Source organism: Littorina saxatilis, linkage group LG1 (assembly GCF_037325665.1).
Source record: "Littorina saxatilis isolate snail1 linkage group LG1, US_GU_Lsax_2.0, whole genome shotgun sequence".
In the NCBI taxonomy this organism is placed as follows: Eukaryota; Metazoa; Mollusca; class Gastropoda; order Littorinimorpha; family Littorinidae; genus Littorina; species Littorina saxatilis.
Genome location: NC_090245.1, coordinates 19,218,446 through 19,236,342, shown reverse-complemented (window position 1 = coordinate 19,236,342; position 17,897 = coordinate 19,218,446). Strand labels below are relative to the sequence as shown.

Sequence of the window (17,897 nt, the reverse complement as noted above, 5' to 3'; positions counted from 1 at the left end):
ATGTATACACAGATATTCACACACAGACACCGTGACTGACACCATGGAGACGTACAAATACTCATTGACACACACTCACCGTGGCTGAGATGCATGGACGCAGGTACACAGTCATTAGAAAGAATCCACAAATTATACGTAAGAGTTAAAATGGCAGAAATGCATGTATTCTCAGTCAAAATACAAATTTAAACTACATACATGGATAAGAATACAACCGATTAACGTAACACATTTATACGCAGATATTCACACACACACACACCGTGACTGACACGCATGGAGACATACAAATACACATTCACACACACTCACCGTGGCTGAGATGCATGGACAGGGACACACACTCATTAGAAAGAATCGAGAAATTAAACGTAAGAGCTAAAATCGCAGAAATGCATGCCTTCACGGTCAAAATACATATTCGAAATACCTACATGGGAAAGCATACATACAGAGTACTTCTTGGGGCGATGAATCATTCACACATTGGCGGACACAAACCGTGCAAATGTAAAGAAATGTCGAGAAATTGCAGAGTTTGAAAATTATCCATGGCTTGGCATTTTGATAACTGAGTATCAACAACAATTTGTGCAATGAGCATTGAAGTTCATTTCGCACATATATTGAAACACCTGGCTTTCACTCGTTTATATAGCCTACTCTCTCAAAAAGAATATTCGGGACGCAACTTCAAAGTAAGAAAGAGAGCTACCGGGAAAACCTCTACGTCACAAATGGAACGAATGGAAAATCTCAGAAGGCGTTCGAATGTAAACATCCTGTTTGTGTCTTTGGGCATGTTCACGTAATATTCCAGAATATTCTTCCGACATCGCTACAATCTATTAAAATAGTCACAAATGGAACGAATGGAAAATCTTCGAAGGCATTCGAATGTAAACATCCTGTTTGTGCCATTCGGCATGTTGACGTGAGTATTCTTCCGACATCGCTACAATCTATTAAAATAGTCACAAATGGAACGAATGGAAAATCTTCGAAGGCGTTCGAATGTAAACATCCTGTTTGTGCCATTCGGCATATGTTGACGTGAGTATTCTTCCAATATCGCTACAATAACTATAGTTATCTCGACTGTTCTTCGCTGTACAAACAGGTACATTTTAAAACGACTACTTTTATTCTAAAAAAAAAAAAATAAAAAAAAAAGAACAAAGCACGGTGCCGCCACATTTGCACACCAAGAGAATATTCTCGTGCATTCGTCGTTCAGATAAACACAGAATGAGTACGCACTTTGATTCTCATCACTCTGTCTCTGTCTGTCTGTCGGCCGAAGGCCGCGGTTGATAAATATGAGACAAAAGGCGATATGCTCCCCGAGGACCAACAACAAAGTGCTGGTCTGACAACAAGCTACCAAACATCGTTTTTGTCATCATTTTGGTTTGCAACAAAATGCACAATAACCCACAGGGAGACGAATTTTTAGAATCCAACTCCGGGTCACAAAGCATCATCACAGTAGCACGAGATAACACGTCAAACTTGTATGTGACGTCAAACGTAGCTTGTTGACGCTTTTCTTCCAGTCTGAAAATATACAGAGCTGCGATCATACCTGTGAATTCAGTAAGTGTTGAGCATATTTCTTTTCTTTTAAGTGTTTATGACTTTTCGTTGTGGATTTTGCGATTACAGAGATAAGTTGCAAATTGACCATGAGTCGCCGCGGAAATTATCAACATTGATTGGGTCTTTGAGAGTGAATGCTTACAATCGTTGTCCTCGGAAACACAAATCCAAAGCCACGATGGTTCCACACATCAAACAATCAGCCTGATTGGCTTTTACTTTGACAATCCACGTTTCACATGAAAGCTCAAACCCATTCACAACCTCGAGTTATTGCATGGGGAACATGAGATTTATTTACCAGGTGTTTGTGAATGAAAACTCGTGAAAATGATGACAATAGCGTTTATTTCGCTATTCTGACATAATATTCTGTGTTGAAAACATGTTTTTGTCAGCTACAACTACCATAATGGTCCATGTTGCCCATTGCGGACGACAGTTTAGTGCGCATATCCCTTTGCGCATGTATCCACGGAAATCAAGGACTGGGTGGCCGAGTGGTAACGCACTTGCGCTCGGAAGCGAGAGGTTGCGAGTTCGACCCTGGGTCAGGGCGTTAGCAATTTTCTCCCCCCTTTCCTAACCTAGGTGGTGGGTTCAAGTGCTAGTCTTTCGGATGAGACGAAAAACCGAGGTCCCTTCGTGTACACTACATTGGGGTGTGCACGTTAAAGATCCCACGATTGACAAAAGGGTCTTTCCTGGCAAAATTGTATAGGCATAGATAAAAATGTCCACCAAAATACCCGTGTGACTTGGAATAATAGGCCGTGAAAAGTAGGATATGCGCCGAAATGGCTGCGATCTGCTGGCCGATGTGAATGCGTGATGTATTGTGTAAAAACAATTCCATCTCACACGGCATAAATAAATCCCTGCGCCTTGAATATGTGCGCGATATAAATTGCATAAAATAAAAATAAAAAATAAAATATAAAAATAAATCCCTGCGCTTAACTAAATGTTTCAGACCAGTAACTTCACTTCAACATTGCATACTTCTTGTTCTTCTGCATTCGTGGGCTGAAACTCCCACGTACACTCGTGTTTTTGCACGAGTGGATTTTTACGTGTATGACCGTTTTTACCCCGCCATTTAGGCAGCTATACGACGTTTTCGGAGGAAAACATTGCATACAATGGACGTTGCATCGGGAAAGGAGAGTTTGCTGATTATGTGATAAACATTGGAAAGACCATCTGCTTGAATTTTGCGAGATTTGTTGCCTGTTAAAGAACTGGATTTTTCACGGAATGTATTTCATCGTGTACGGTAAGCAAAACAAAAAAAGCAAACGGCATCGTCTGTCGACCAGTCACAAAAACAAACCTGCCCAAGTATGCGTGTATTTCATACACGTCGAAGAAACCGGAGCCATGCGTCTTTTTTTCATTACGAATGTCCAAAGGATATTCGCCAACTTCCGTGAGAATATGGACCAATAATCGGAATAGGGATGTGTGAGACCATCCAATCACAGCACTTGAATTCCCCCACGTGTCTATCAGAATAGCAATATAGCAGGGTGTATCCGTGTCGACTAGGGCTGTAAATGTCAAATCATCGGACCATATTGGCAAAATCAGGACCCCTATGAACCACGTCCAAACTAACCAATTTCATTTTATTCAATTGCCAGGAAACACACACACGGACGACTTTATAAACTGAATGCAGAACTGACAACAGTACGCGCCTACCGTAGAATGATTTTTTTTTCCAAATCAGCAAACAAATAAACCCAAGCAGTGGCGCTGACTTTTAGGCGATATGCTTCGTCGGGTTGCGACACAAAACAAGACAAGAGGCGAAGCCTTCAAGGCTCACGTAAGAAATCGACAAACAATAACACAAACTCAATCACTTCGTCACACATACACAAACACAGTAAGCATAGCTGACACGGTGCAAGAGTGCGAGACAGACACTAGATCTAGTGTCTGTCTGTAGCCTACTTACGGGGACACGACTGCCAGGTGGCCAGATCGACACTGCGCTTTCGACAGCGCTTCCTCGCGCAGACACTGGAAACACGCTGTGCAGATTAACCTGTAGGAAATCTCCTTTGGCATCTTTTTTATCTATTTTTCTGGAGCTACGAAACCGAACAATGGGGTAATCGTCTTCTCCGAATCGGCGAACTGCAGCTCGGTGATAACTGTATCTATACCACAATCCTTCACGCGATCTGACCTAACCTTGACCCCTGACCTGGTCTACATACCACACACGACACAAACCAGTCAGCTGTTTTTACCCCCCCCCCCCAAAAAAAAAAACCCCACCACCCGTTTTCTTTGGATACACACTTTAACTACATACGTGCCGACGAAATGTTGATCATTGCTTCAATACTTTGAAGCTGTTGCTTGAATAATAACCAGGTAAAATTAGTATTTCGGTGTTCAGTCAAATGTTAAAGTTTCTACCACAGACATACATACATACGCACGCACGCACACACGCACGCACGCACGCACGCACGCACGCACAGACAGACAAAAGTTAGCATCGCATAGGCTACACTTACGTGAGCCAAAAACGCGTTAAATATCTGCACTGATGATTTGACAGTTACAGCCCTACTGAGTCGACACGGACACATCCTGTTGTGCCACTGCATCACGTGACCTACGTTGCCACATCGTATTTCGGGCCTTGAAACAAGTGCAATGCCGGGTAGGCTTTAGAGAGCAATTTATTTATTTTATAAGTATGTAGGTGGGATGAGCGCGGCGTAGTTGTCATTGGGTGAATCTGTGTGACAGGAATAGGAATATTCGCAGGAATAGGTTTTGACCGACATTTGTCAAATCTGAGCCTCTGTTGGTTTTTGTATGTGTGGTTTTTTTTACCCATACTAGTAAAAAGCGTGTACATCATTCGAACAGAACTCTACTCAGATCTGGTCTATTCTTCAAGAGTATCTTCACGAACATCACAATGGCTGCGGCCACTTTTGCATCTGTGATCATCGTTTTCGCTGTGTTCATCGGTGAGTGCACTTGCTCGCCAATCAGCACAGATGTCACTCCGACCTTGCATTTGCCTAGTTTCTTTTCCACACTCTCACCCACAACAGCAACAGTCAACGATACTCCTTCAGCTGCGATGGACTATGATCCAATAACTACAGAACTCAATCTGTGGAACTACCTCCCCCGCGACTGGTCCAGCATGTGCACTGTGGATCATCAAGCAGACCCTGACGTCAATGCCACCATTACTTGTGACGTCAAAGCCGGCGACGAAGCGCAGTGGCGATTGGTGGATCTTCGGTCGTCCCTCACTTCATTGGTGGAGTCGACTGGACTAGAGGTCAGTTCAACTAAGAACAAATGAACAAACAAACAAACAAACAAACAAACAAACAAACAAACAAACAGAAACACACACAGACAGACAGACAGACAGAAAGCCAGAGAAACAGACACATAGGCAGACAAACAAACAAATACATGTATAACTAAATGAAAAATACACAAATGAATAAATGTATGAACAACCCAACCACTCAGCAACACGTGAACAAACCAATGACAAACAAACCAATGACAAACAAACCAATGACAAACAAATCAATGACAAACAAACCAATGACAAACAAGCCAAAGTTCTCTGTAATTGCCAGGTGGCAGTCAACCTACAGTGCGAGGACGGAGGATCGGTCAGCCTACCGTTTCCATGGAGGTCCCCAGGACTGGTCAAGCTGACCGTGTACAACTGTCGCATGCTGGACAAGTACGGCGATTTCGCCACCCCTGCCCAGAACCTGGGAGACTGGCTGAGAGTGGTAGACATTCGCAACAGCGTCTGGATCAACAACCCCGCACACATGGAAAACGTCATGAACAACATCGCCAACTTTACCAGTCACTACGAGTGTGGACAGGACAGCACTATGGTCTCGTACATTTACAGGTGTGTGTGTGTGTGTGTGTGTGTGTGTGTGTGTGTGTGTGTGTGTGTGTGTGTGTGTGTGTGTGTGTGCTTGTGCGCGCGCGTGTATTTGTGTGAGTGTGTGTGTGAGATTGAAACTTATCTCGTAATTGTGCTAGTGCTTGCAGACATGTGCGTGACACTTGATAAACCTCGTAACAGTTTTAAGCGTAAACGTTGATCTGCATGGCCGCATGGCAGTGCAGATCTCCTGGCGTCTGTTCTTCTTACGCGTTCCCAAACTTGTTTCTACGTATACTCTTTAGCTCACCTTATGGTGAAAGTTGTGCGTGCCACACAGTTCTTAACCTTGCTAACATCATTCTGTTCATCATTGGCTCAGGAATGTGAGTGATGAGAGCAGTCTTAAGCAGCTGGCTCTTGACGAACACGAAAATGGTGCAGAGAAAGTCCTAACCTTCCTACTGATACTCGACAAGATCAACAACCATTGTAACTATGAGAAGCTAGAGGTAAGGATTTTTGGCTCTGCTTGAGATTAATAAACAAACATCAGCATGTGAAAGTAATGGAATGTTTTATTAACGTCGTGCTGGAGGTTGACAAGATCAACCACCGTTGTTACTGTGAGAAGCTGAAGGTTATTCTTTTCGGTTCTGCTTGAGATTAACAAAAAAAATCAGCATGTTGAAGTAATGGAATGTTTCATTAAGAAAACTAGGACCTCGTCCTATTGATCTTTGAAATTGAAGAACAAGATACGCAGCAGACAATTAATAATAAAGCAGATATTAAGATGAACACTTATTTTGGGTTGTTCACATTTCTGCCTGTGATAGTTTTCAGGTAAATGTATTCATCGGGTGAATTTGAGATAGGTTTACGGACAACCTGTGCTTCTACTAGAGTTTGTTGTTGTTGTTGTTGTATTTGAGACACATTTATCAGTGATATTATAAAATCAAAAATCAAGAAAGGTAAGTTGTTGGAACGTTGTTATTGACAAAATTACGTTACAGTCACAAATATGTCGACCCAACGGTCTTTTAAGTGAACAGACAAACAAATATTACAATAAACTTATCTTGATGGAATTCTGTTTTTGCCCACTCGCCAGCAAGCCGAGCGAATATGTAATGTAATTTTGTCAATAACAACGTTCCAACAACTTATCTTTCTTGATTTTGGATTTTTACAATATCACTGATAAATGTGTCTAAAATACAACAACAACAAAAAACTCTGTTTTTTGATTCTGAATTTTGGAACGTTGGCAGTCTCTTTGTTTCTGGATTTAGTGATATTGTAGTAACTGTTAGTTGTGGGATTAATTGTTCAGTATGGTTGTAGTATTATGCCATCCTAAAATCGTGTGACTTCCTCCTTCACAGGTTCAGGACGAGAGTCACAGTCCTACCACCAGCAGGAACCACTTTGAGTTCATGGTTAAGGACGCTACGTTCCCCAATCTGAGACTGCTGAACTATTCCTCCATTGGCATGACAGAGGTTCCTCTAGAACTACGAGAAAGCAGGCAAAAATTCCCTGGCTCCAAGCTGGGTGTTATTGATCTCACACACAACAAAATCCATCAGGTGAGACATCTGAGATTGTTTTTACATTTAGTCAAGTTTGGACTAAATGTTTTAACATAGACTGGGAATCGATACGAGGTTCGGACGGGCGCTGTGGCGGGGTGGTAAGACGTCGGCCTCTTAATCGGAAGGTCGAGGGCTCGAATCCTGGCCGCAGCCGCCTGGTGGGTTGAGTGTGGAGATTTTTCCGATCTCTCAGGTCAACTTATGTGCAGACCTGCTAATGGCTGATCCCCCTTCGTGTGTACACGCAAGCACAAGACCAAGTGCGCTCAGAAAAGATCCTGTAATCCATGTCAGAGTTCGGTGGGTTATAGAAACACGAAAATACCCAGCATGCTTCCTCCGAAAGCAGCGTATGGCTGCCTTAATGGCGGGGTACAAACGGTCATACACGTAAAATTCCACTCGTGCAAAAACACGAGTGTGCGGGGGAGTTTCAGCCCACGAACGCAGAAGAAGAAGAAGACACGAGGTTGGTGGTGATGTATGTGTGTATGTGTGATTTCGTAGAGCGATTCCGAGAAAAGAATTGGAACGATCTTCATTAAACTGAATATGATAATTCTTGGTATGATATCCCCAGACCCTGTTTTCCTTTTTACACGAAGCCGAGCGTGAGCCATCTCGGTTTTTCATTTAGTCTCAGTGATGTTTGTTTTTTAATGTTGATCTTTTAGTTTCAACCTATCATATTGACTAAATGTTATGATATCGCTTCACGCACCTTTGTTTTGATCTGTACGTTTGTTTAAACAGTTATACACTATTCATATACAAGTACACGATTAGCACTTGACTTGAACCAATGGTGGCACTGAAGGTAATTTGTCAGAAGCGCAATTGTCCGTCGCCATGAATAATCAATAATGTCTTGTTTGCAAACGTGAACTTTCTGTTGTTGTCTATATCAGGTTGGCAACATCCCACCCTATCCTTCCTACGGCATTAACACTACGCTAATTCTTCAGTTCAACAACATCACCGAAATCAACATGGCCATGTTTGAGGCCTGGGCTTCTGTGTCGGACTTCTTGATCGACATTCGCAACAACCCAATCGATTGCAACTGCGAGATGAGCGACCTGCTAAGGGCTTTGCAGAATGATAGCCGGTGGGTGAAGCCAGCCATGGCGCAGTATCGACGTCATCTGTCAATCATGACGTGCGCCACGCCCCTAGAGCTTGAAGGGCATGTGATTGGCTCGCTCAGCGTCAGTGACCTGCCTTGTTTTGTGGCAGGGGTGGATCTGAAACCGGCCATGGCGGCTTTGGTGGTGGTGGTGGTTATCCTACTTGTTCTTTTGATTGTGGCTGTCAAGTACCGCAAAGAGGTGAGACTCCTGTAACCTTTTCCTTTGTTGTCCTTTTTGGACCCCGAAGTTAATTTCCGTCCCTGTTTGTTTACTTGGTCGACATACCTGTTTCAATGTAGTTGTGCCACACCTTACAAGAAAGTTGATTTACAAGAATGAGCATTGTTCCAAAATTGTACACGGTCGATAACTACACATCGTAGTATGTGAACAGAACCGAACCAATTCTACCTGTTTACAACCGCATGGAAGCAGGAAAGAGGTCGTCGTCAGATTGAATTACAATAACATTGACATGCTTCCATTTGAAACTTCGAGGTCGTCATCGTGGATTGACCCGTCGGGCTTCAATTAGGCTTTGGGAGGGCGTCAATCCACGATGAAGACCTCGAAGTATCAAATGGAACCATGTCAATGTTATTGTAATTCAATCTGACGACGACCTCTTTCCTGCTTCCATGCGGTTGTAAACAGGTAGAATTGGTTCGGTTCTGTTCACATACTACTTTCAGTCCACCTACCTGCAAGGGTCAAGCCCAGAGAAATATCTTATCACTCTGCTCCTGTTTTGTTTTCTTTCACATACATTTTCCCTTCCTGTTTGATGGGTTTCTGGACAGCAAACTCTAAACAATTTCTTTTTATCACAAAAGCGATCTTTGGAATTGACTGACATAGTCCGAAAAATTCATTGTATCAACTTACGTCACGTATTCGACGTCATCACTTCGCATAACTTATGGTCTCAGTATTTCGTTGGCCTTCATATTTCCTACTTGTAAAATGACCCTCAAAGCTAACCGAGACTAGTTGAGGTTGTATCAATGCGCCCCGCCAGCAGGTGGTCATTGGCTTTTTTAACCAGTGTACATCGACAATATTGATGACCGCTAATTTTGAATGAGTTGGGGCATTCTGACCAATCACAGGATCTGTTTCATTAAAACGCCAACTTGATTGAATTGCAATGACTTTATCATTTCAACCTGTTCTAAACGTTTTAGTGCGATCAAATCAGCTCTTAACTAAGGACAAAACAACAATTCGTCTTTTGTTTCTATATATACCGAGCAACAAAAGAAGCGCAAAAACATTCGTCATTGTTTGATTGACAAAATATCTAACAATTATAGAGTTAGAATTATTAAACCACAAAAGTTTGATGAAGGCATGTTTGACCTTGCTTTTGTGTGATTATTTTGATGCTGTGACTGTTTTAACACACGGGACAAGCAGGTTTAACGTTAAACACATAATGCGCGCTCGCAGCACGTGCAAGTGGAGCAGGAGAAATCTGATGTGTGAGATGTGTTCACTAATGCATTAGCAACCAAAAGAGACCATGGCACGCTTGCTGCCAGTCTCACTTTTGAAACAGCCAGGATGCCAAGATTGACACCACCACAATGCCAGGTCGATTTAAAGCTGGGGATGATCCAGAAGCGCTGGCATGTGCTTTAAACGTGCATATGTCAACAGCCGAATCACCTTCAGCAATGTTCTGTTGACATTGGAAGCACTGCAGTTATGCAACGCGGTGGATTTTTCGCATTACCCCAATAAGACAAGATCGCAATTTCCTGCCACAACGTCTTCGAGATCGGTTCAATACAGCCACTGACACTACCAGGAACATCATTGGAAGCCACCAGTGTCCGATTTGTGGCCAGAGAGCGCGATAAAGACTGACTGAGCAAGACGTCCAAAATGTCGTAAACGTTAAACCTGCTTGTCCCGTGTGTTGAAACAGTCGCAGCATCAAAATAATCACACAACAGCTAGGTCAAACATGCCTTCATCAAACTTTTGTGGTTTGATAATTCTAACTCTATAATTGTTCGAGATTTTGTCAATCAAACATTGCAGAATGTTTTCGCGTTTCTTTTGTTGCTCGGTGTATATACCAAATACGTCTGTTCAGTTCTCGGCACACCATTTGCACATCGATCACCATTCACATGTCTTACAGGTGCGAATCTTGATGTACACGCGGGTTCACATCGTGCTGCCTTGCGGGCCCCCCAGCCATACTTCTGCAGACGCCCCAGAAAAGGCCTATGATGCCTTCGTCTCCTATGCCCATGAGGACAGCGACTGGGTTCTGGGCTCCCTGCTCAAGAGACTGGAGGAACCCAGCAACGCGCGGGGCTGCGGGCCCGTCAAGCTGTGCATCCACCAGCGAGACTTCGTCGTGGGCAAACCCATCATCGACAACATCATCGACAGCATCGCCGCCAGCAGACACACCATCATCGTCCTGTCCAAGAACTTTGTCAAGTAAGTGCATGCTTTATCTTTCGTTTATCAGCCTCGCAAGTCGTAGGATAATAAACTTTTAGTAAAATGTATTTGAAAAGAACAAAATAATAGACCACCAAATATTTGAAGGTTTTAGTGGAGATGCTAACCTTCACAGGAGATTTGCATATGAATTTAAATCTTGTAGCAGATCTCCTATGGGTGATGTTTTACGGCCGTTCCTAGCATTAAACAAGTCGCGTAAGGCGAAATTACTACATTTAGTCAAGCTGTGGAACTCACAGAATGAAACTGAACGTAGTCCGCCGCTAGTGCAAAAGGCAGTGAAAGTGACGAGCCTGTTTGGCGCGGTAGCGGTTGCGCTGTGCTTCATAGCACGCTTTACTGTACCTCTCTTCGTTTTAACTTTCTGAGCGTGTTTTTAATCCAAACATATCATATCTATATGTTTTTGGAATCAGGAACCGACAAGGAATAAGATGAAAGTGTTTTTAAATTGATTTCGAAAATTTAATTTTGATCATAATTTTTATATTTTTAATTTTCAGAGCTTGTTTTTAATCCAAATATAACATATGTATATGTTTTTGGAATCAGGAAATGATGAAGAATAAGATGAACGTAAATTTGGATCGTTTTATAAAAATTTTTTTTTTTTACAATTTTCAGATTTTTAATGACCAAAGTCATTAATTAATTTTTAAGCCACCAAGCTGAAATGCAATACCGAATTCCGGCCTTCGTCGAAGATTGCTTGGCCAAAATTTCAATCAATTTGATTGAAAAATGAGGGTGTGACAGTGCCGCCTCAACTTTTACAAAAAGCCGGATATGACGTCATCAAAGACATTTATCGAAAAAAAGAAAAAAACGTCCGGGGATATCATTCCCAGGAACTCTCATGTAAAATTTCATAAAGATCGGTCCAGTAGTTTAGTCTGAATCGCTCTACACACACACACGCACAGACACAGACACAGACACACACACACACACACACACACACACACACACACACACACACACACACACACACACACACACACACACACACACACACACACATACACCACGACCCTCGTCTCGATTCCCCCTCTACGTTAAAACATTTAGTCAAAACTTGACTAAATGTAAAAATTACGTCGATCATCACAAATGCAGACAAGATTAGACAAAACTGTATCTGTTTCCTGGAGCTCTCAAAAATTCATTATCATTCGGTAAGCAGTTAACTCTCCCTCCTCGCCATTTTTTCTCCCCAACAACCTCCTACCTCTCCCCTTACCCCTTGCTTCTTCAATTTCATCACATATGTACACACACACTTTTTAAATGCGTTACAGATGTTCAGAGCAACCTGGCGAGGAAGTAAGTGCATGGAGAGAGCTTACCGACAATAGCAATTACATTAGCTGAACCTCCTCCCTCTTATCCTTTGCAGGAGCAGATGGGCGATGGAGGAACTTCAACAGGCGTACCGCCAGTCGATGGAAGAGCGGAGATGTCACCTTGTGGTGGTGGTGCTGGAGAGCGTGCCCCAGTCGGACATGGCGCCCGTTCTCCGTCGTTGCTGCAAGACCTTCACCTACCTGGAGTCCAGTGACTCTCTTTTCTGGGACAGGTAAGGTGGACAAGGTTGTGTGTTGGCCCTATATGTGTGAAATGCATATTTGGAGATCTGTCCACATAAACATTCCAGCAAGGATGAATGGACAACTTGTATATTTACGGCATAAGGAATTTGTGTTTTCTGTTTATCCGTAGGGGGAACAGGCATACGCACATGTGCATACACGCAGACTCAGACACACACAGACACGCACGCTCGCACGCACCCACGTATGCACGCACGCACAAACACACACACACACACACACAACACACAACACACACACACACACACACACACACTCACGCACGGACGTGTGCACACATTGATGTACTACTGGTAGCAATGGTAAAAGTAGTATTTGCTTTATTCGCGCGTTGAGAAAATTTCAGACGAACAGTACTTGCACTGCCGTAAACATTGAAATTATTGGTTCTGTTTTAGATTGCAACAAGGCATTCAATACTTCTGACACGTTTTTATTTTCCAATGCTTTCCCTTGGATGGAACTGAGATATAACATCTGAAAATATCACTTGTAGTAAGCAATAAAAATATGTGTCTAACTTCGTGCCATTTAACTCTGTGACATTCATTTTGAACTGACGAATTGTGGGTATAATAGGGCTGTTTCCTTTGACTCCATCGTTTTCCTTCACTTATGTGTGGTCGTTTTTACATTTAGACAAGTTTTGACTAAATGTTTTAACACAGAGGGGGAATCGAGACGAGGGTCATGGTGTATGTGTGTATGTGTGTATGTGTGTGTGTGTGTGTATGTGTGTGTGTGTGTGTGTGTGTGTGTGTGTGTGTGTGCGTGTGTGTGTGTAGAGCGATTCAGAGTAAACTACTGGACCGATCTTTATGAAATTTTACATGAGAGTTTCTGGGTATGATATCCCCGGATGTTTTTTTTCTTTTTTTCGATAAATGTCTTTGATGACGTCATATCCGGCTTTTTGTAAAACTTGAGGCGGCACTGTCACACCCTCATTTTTCAATCAAATTGATTGAAATTTTGGCCAAGCAATCTTCGACGAAGGCCGGACTTCGGTATTGCAGTTCAGCTTGGTGGCTTAAAAATTGATTAATGACTTTGGTCATTAAAAATCTGAAAATTGTTAAAAAAAAAAATTTTTTTATAAAACGATCCAAATTTACGTTCATCTTATCCTTCATCATTTTCTGATTCCAAAAACATATAAATATGTTATATTTGGATTAAAAACAAGCTCTGAAAATTAAAAAAAATAAATATTATGATCAAAATTAAATTTCCGAAATCGATTTAAAAACACTTTCATCTTATTCCTTGTCGGTTCCTGATTTCAAAAACATATAGATATGATATGTTTGGATTAAAAACACGCTCAGAAAGTTAAAACGAAGAGAGGTACAGTAAAGCGTGCTATGAAGCACAGCGCAACCGCTACCGCGCCAAACAGGCTCGTCACTTTCACTGCCTTTTGCACTAGCGGCGGACTACGTTTAGTTTCATTCTGTGAGTTCCACAGCTTGACTAAATGTAGTAATTTCGCCTTACGCGACTTGTTTAATCAGTGTGTCCAAGTGATCGCCGCAGTGTCCCAAGTGGGAGTGGTTAGTATTGATCCATGTTTAGTGCTTGCGTTCACTAAGATACACATGTCACTGATTCTCAGAACTGACTCCAGGTAACCGCCGCGATTAAAAAAAAATAAATAAAAAAATAAAAAAAAATAAAAAAACCTGATGAAAAAGACAACTGTCAAATAATATGATTTCAGGTTGCTGTATTCACTGCAAGTCGACGACATCAGCAACAGCAGGGACAGTAAGACAGGCAAAGGTCCCAGAACAGCTAGCACCACCTCCGACGAATACGACGACATCGCTGACCGGGAAGGGAACAAGGAAAGCAAGAGGAACAACTGCGACCTGGCAAACGGAGACGTCGTGTCAGGGGAGATAAAAGAGGACAGCGCTTTACGCAAGGCGCTATTTTTGGAAAACATGCGCATGAGTACTGTTCCGTGGACTGCGCTTGCACGACAGTTAGCGACACTAGAGTGGCTGTCACCCCCAGTCAGGTTAATTTCGAGAGGCCTTTGTTTGAGACCCAGGCCTTAAATGTCCATGTCTGACTCCAAAATAAAGTGGGATGGGTGAGAGGGGTCGGGGTGAGAGAGAGAGAGAGAGAGAGAGAGAGAGAGAGAGAAGACTTTGCCTTTTGACTTTTTGATGATTTATTTTACTTGTGGCCATTGGCCCATTATACAAACCAGGGAATAGAGAGAGAGAGAGAGAGAGAGAGAGAGAGAGAGAGAGAGAGAGAGAGAGAGAGGACTTTGCCTTTTGACTTTTTGATGATTTATTTTACTTGTGGCCATTGGCCCATATACAAACCAGGGAATAGAGAGAGAGAGAGAGAGAGAGAGAGAGAGAGAGAGAGAGAGAGAGAGAGAGAGAGAGAGAGGACAAGACAAGACAAGACACATTTTTTTATTAACGAGGGTAATGGCAAAAGCGAACAGGTGCTTTTTTTTACATCCAGCCCTTGCCCATGAGAGGGTCTATTCTAATGATAATACGATTTTTAATATGTTAAAATAACAAAACAAAACAAAAAACAAACAACACAAAAAAACACAAACAAACAAACAAGCAACCATACAAATTAGCAAAAACATTCACATAAAAAAACATAAAACATGATTAACAGTGCATAATGAACACACATTTCGAACAAGCAAAAGCACTTACAAAGTTGAGAGAAAAGCAAACAAAAAATTCTTCGGGAATTGAGGAATAGAATAAAGTAATTACCATATAACAAATTTACATAAGACGTGCCATAAAATCAACGAAGTACGTTTATCTACGGAAACGTGTGAAAGCTAGGTTTAATCAAACAAGGCATCACAAGTATTAACATGTTCATGCTAAGTGAGAACGAAATGTACCATGAATAAGGAATGAATAAGGAATGAAAAATATCTGTCTTTAAAAGTCTTGGCATTGGCGGAACGCTTGGAAGGGAATTCCAAAAATTAGTTCTCGAAAATAGCAGGCTAGATTTAAAAAGATCGATCAAAATGAGGTAGAGGGGCATACATTTGTGTGAGGTCTCGCAAATTGTGTGAAGTGAATTAAGAAGAAAGAGGCTCTAGCGCTCTTTCAATGATGAGTTTGTGCATCATACCGCCCTTGTTGTACATTAATCTTGACTTAAGAGGATGGATGTTTAAAAGTTCATAATCTTCGTTGGAAACAAAGACTTGTGATAAGATAACCTTGAGTGCTCTTTTATGTAAACTAAATAAAGGTTTAAGAGTTTTTGCACTCGCACAATCCAATAACGTTGACGCATAATCAAAGTTTGATTGAATGTGAGCGTTAATAAGGCTGTGGTCTATGTATGACTATCCGGAGCTACGGGTTTACAAAAACTAGGGCTGAGAATCATGGACAGAATTCTGTGCAGTGAACGCGGCCTGAAACCCCACCTATACTGCGTGAATGACATTGAAAGCTTAATTTAACGCCTGAATTTTTCTGTGAAAACTTCCGGTTTGCTCTCTGTCGAGAATTTAATACAGATAACAACACATGTATTGCTGATAATTTTATTGGAAAGATTGCAAATAGCATTAAACGAAATTCATAGAATGACTATATTTTGGCGATTTTGTCATATTAGAATGATGTCTTTGCTGTACTATACTTTGCATCCTGCTTACTATTCTGATCTGCATTTGTACATGTTGGCGTGGTTTTTTTTTTATCATAATTTGAAAAATGCTTTTTATATTGTATGTTCTTGAAGCGTTAAGTGTCACACACTCTGAACTTAAATGTAACAGATTGGTGTGTTTAAATGTGGCAACATACAGGGTGTACATTATGATTGTCGTTCATGTCCATTTTTCTCAACAACTTAACACTGGAAAACGTCGAAGATATATTCCCTGGATATAAGTGTGTGTGTGTGTGTGTTTGTGTGTGTGGCAAATGTGCCGAAATGTCCTCGTTTGTGTCGTCCTTTTTTTTTCTCGGAATTTAGTGTAGGTCAGTCCTTGACGTCATCTCCCATCCCCCCCCCCCCCCCCCCCCAGCCACTCTTAATATCAGTCTTTCTATATCACTCTTTCTCTCTCTCTTCACGACTCTGCTTCTCTCTCTGTGCATGTCTGTCTGTCTGTGTGTCTCTGTCTCTGTCTCTCACTCTCTCTCTTTTGCACACACACATACACACACACACACACACACACACACTGGCACCACCACTAAAACCACCACAACCACCCCCGCAGCAGCAGCAGGAGAAGCAACAACTGCAGCAGCAGCAGCGCTGAGCAGCAGCAACAACAACGACAAGAACAACAACAAGATCAGGCAATAATCACTGCTGATGTGCAGAATGATTTCTAGCAGTAGGAATGCGGAAGTTGCGGCGAATGGAACAAGGTCATGCAGCGAACAGTACGTGCTTCTGTCGTGGTATTGAAAATAAGACAGCCTGTTTGAAATCCCGCCACGTATTCTGCCGATGTAAAAAGTGGAAATCTAGCTCGTGTTTTCTGAAAATTATCGTAACGGGAATAGATATTTAAACTGGGGTAACGTTCTTCTTCTTTCCTTGGGGATATCCGGCGTACTAAAAATAGTATACGGGATTGTGGGAAAGCTGTTCAAGGGCACTCACGCACTATAATCAATAAGACAAAAAATACAAGTATTAATAGAGTTAGAAAAAGAAGTAAAAGTTGAAAAATTGAGAACTCGAGACCGCCAGATCTGTACGCAAACGTATTACCACCCCGCCAGGGAAACTCACGACCTGAACGTGTGAAAACTAATACTTGAACTGCAACCATACATTCCACGTGCCCGGGTTCGCGATCGAGCATTTGTCGACTTGTATTTGTGATTTGTACGTTTTCTTACGTTTTCACCAAAGCCGAGGTTACTAAAACGAAAGATATAATGGGAAATTCTGGGGAAATTGTCCCGCTGGAAGTACTCAATTATGTAACTTTTTTCATTTAGTCAAGTTTTGACTAAATGTTTTAACATAGAGGGGGAATCGAGATAAGGGTGTTTTGTTTGTTTGTTTGTTTGTTTGCTTAACGCCCAGTCCACCACGAAGGGTGATATCAGGGCGGTGCTGCTTTAACATTTAACGTGCGCCACACACAAGACAGAAGTCGCAGCACAGGCTTCATGTCTCACCCAGTCACATTATTCTGACACCGGACCAGCCAGTGAGATGAGGGTCGTGGTGTATGAATGTATGTATGTGTGTGTGTATGTGTACAGCGATTCAAAGATAACTACATGAGAGTTCCTGAGTATGATATCCCCACCAATTTTTTTCATTTGCTTTTAATAAATGTCTTTGATGACGTCATATCCGGCTTTTTGTGAAAGTTGAGGCGGCACTGTCACGCTCTCATTTTCCAACCAATTTTGTTGAAATGTTGGTCAAGCAGTTTTCGACGATTTGCATTTCAGCTTGGAAGCTTAAATATTAATTGATGAGTTTTCTTATCAAAGTTGTCATTAGAATCACATTTTTGCAAAGAGATTCAAAATTAATTGCATCGTATTTTTCATCAAATTCTGAATTAGAA

General features: G+C 41.9%; 1 protein-coding gene across 3 annotated transcripts; it reads left to right on the top strand.

The window, feature by feature from the left end:
* The first annotated feature begins 279 nt into the window (after positions 1–279).
* LOC138964011 (toll-like receptor Tollo) lies at positions 280–16,243 on the top strand. Of its 3 annotated transcripts, none has more exons than XM_070335901.1 (9): positions 280–937; positions 4,689–4,924; positions 5,238–5,527; positions 5,889–6,018; positions 6,898–7,101; positions 8,016–8,435; positions 10,387–10,694; positions 12,118–12,297; positions 14,052–16,243. In XM_070335901.1, the coding sequence occupies exons 2-9, from the start codon at positions 4,718–4,720 to the stop codon at positions 14,392–14,394; spliced, it is 2,082 nt and encodes a 693-aa protein (XP_070192002.1). In that variant the 5' UTR covers positions 280–937; positions 4,689–4,717; the 3' UTR covers positions 14,395–16,243. The 3 variants fall into 3 exon arrangements, with proteins under 3 accessions (XP_070192002.1, XP_070191997.1, XP_070191990.1); XM_070335896.1 differs by having other exon boundaries at positions 280–1,599; XM_070335889.1 differs by lacking the exon at positions 280–937 and having other exon boundaries at positions 2,516–4,924.
* The last annotated feature ends 1,654 nt before the right edge of the window (positions 16,244–17,897 follow it).

Excerpts from the sequence above, each read along its gene's own strand:
- LOC138964011 (XM_070335889.1), top strand. The coding sequence starts at position 4,550 with ATGGCTGCGGCCACTTTTGCATCTGTGATCATCGTTTTCGCTGTGTTC. Across the intron at positions 5,528-5,888 it reads ATGGTCTCGTACATTTACAG|GAATGTGAGTGATGAGAGCA; the intron begins GTGTGTGTGTGT and ends TCATTGGCTCAG. Across the intron at positions 8,436-10,386 it reads CTGTCAAGTACCGCAAAGAG|GTGCGAATCTTGATGTACAC; the intron begins GTGAGACTCCTG and ends CATGTCTTACAG.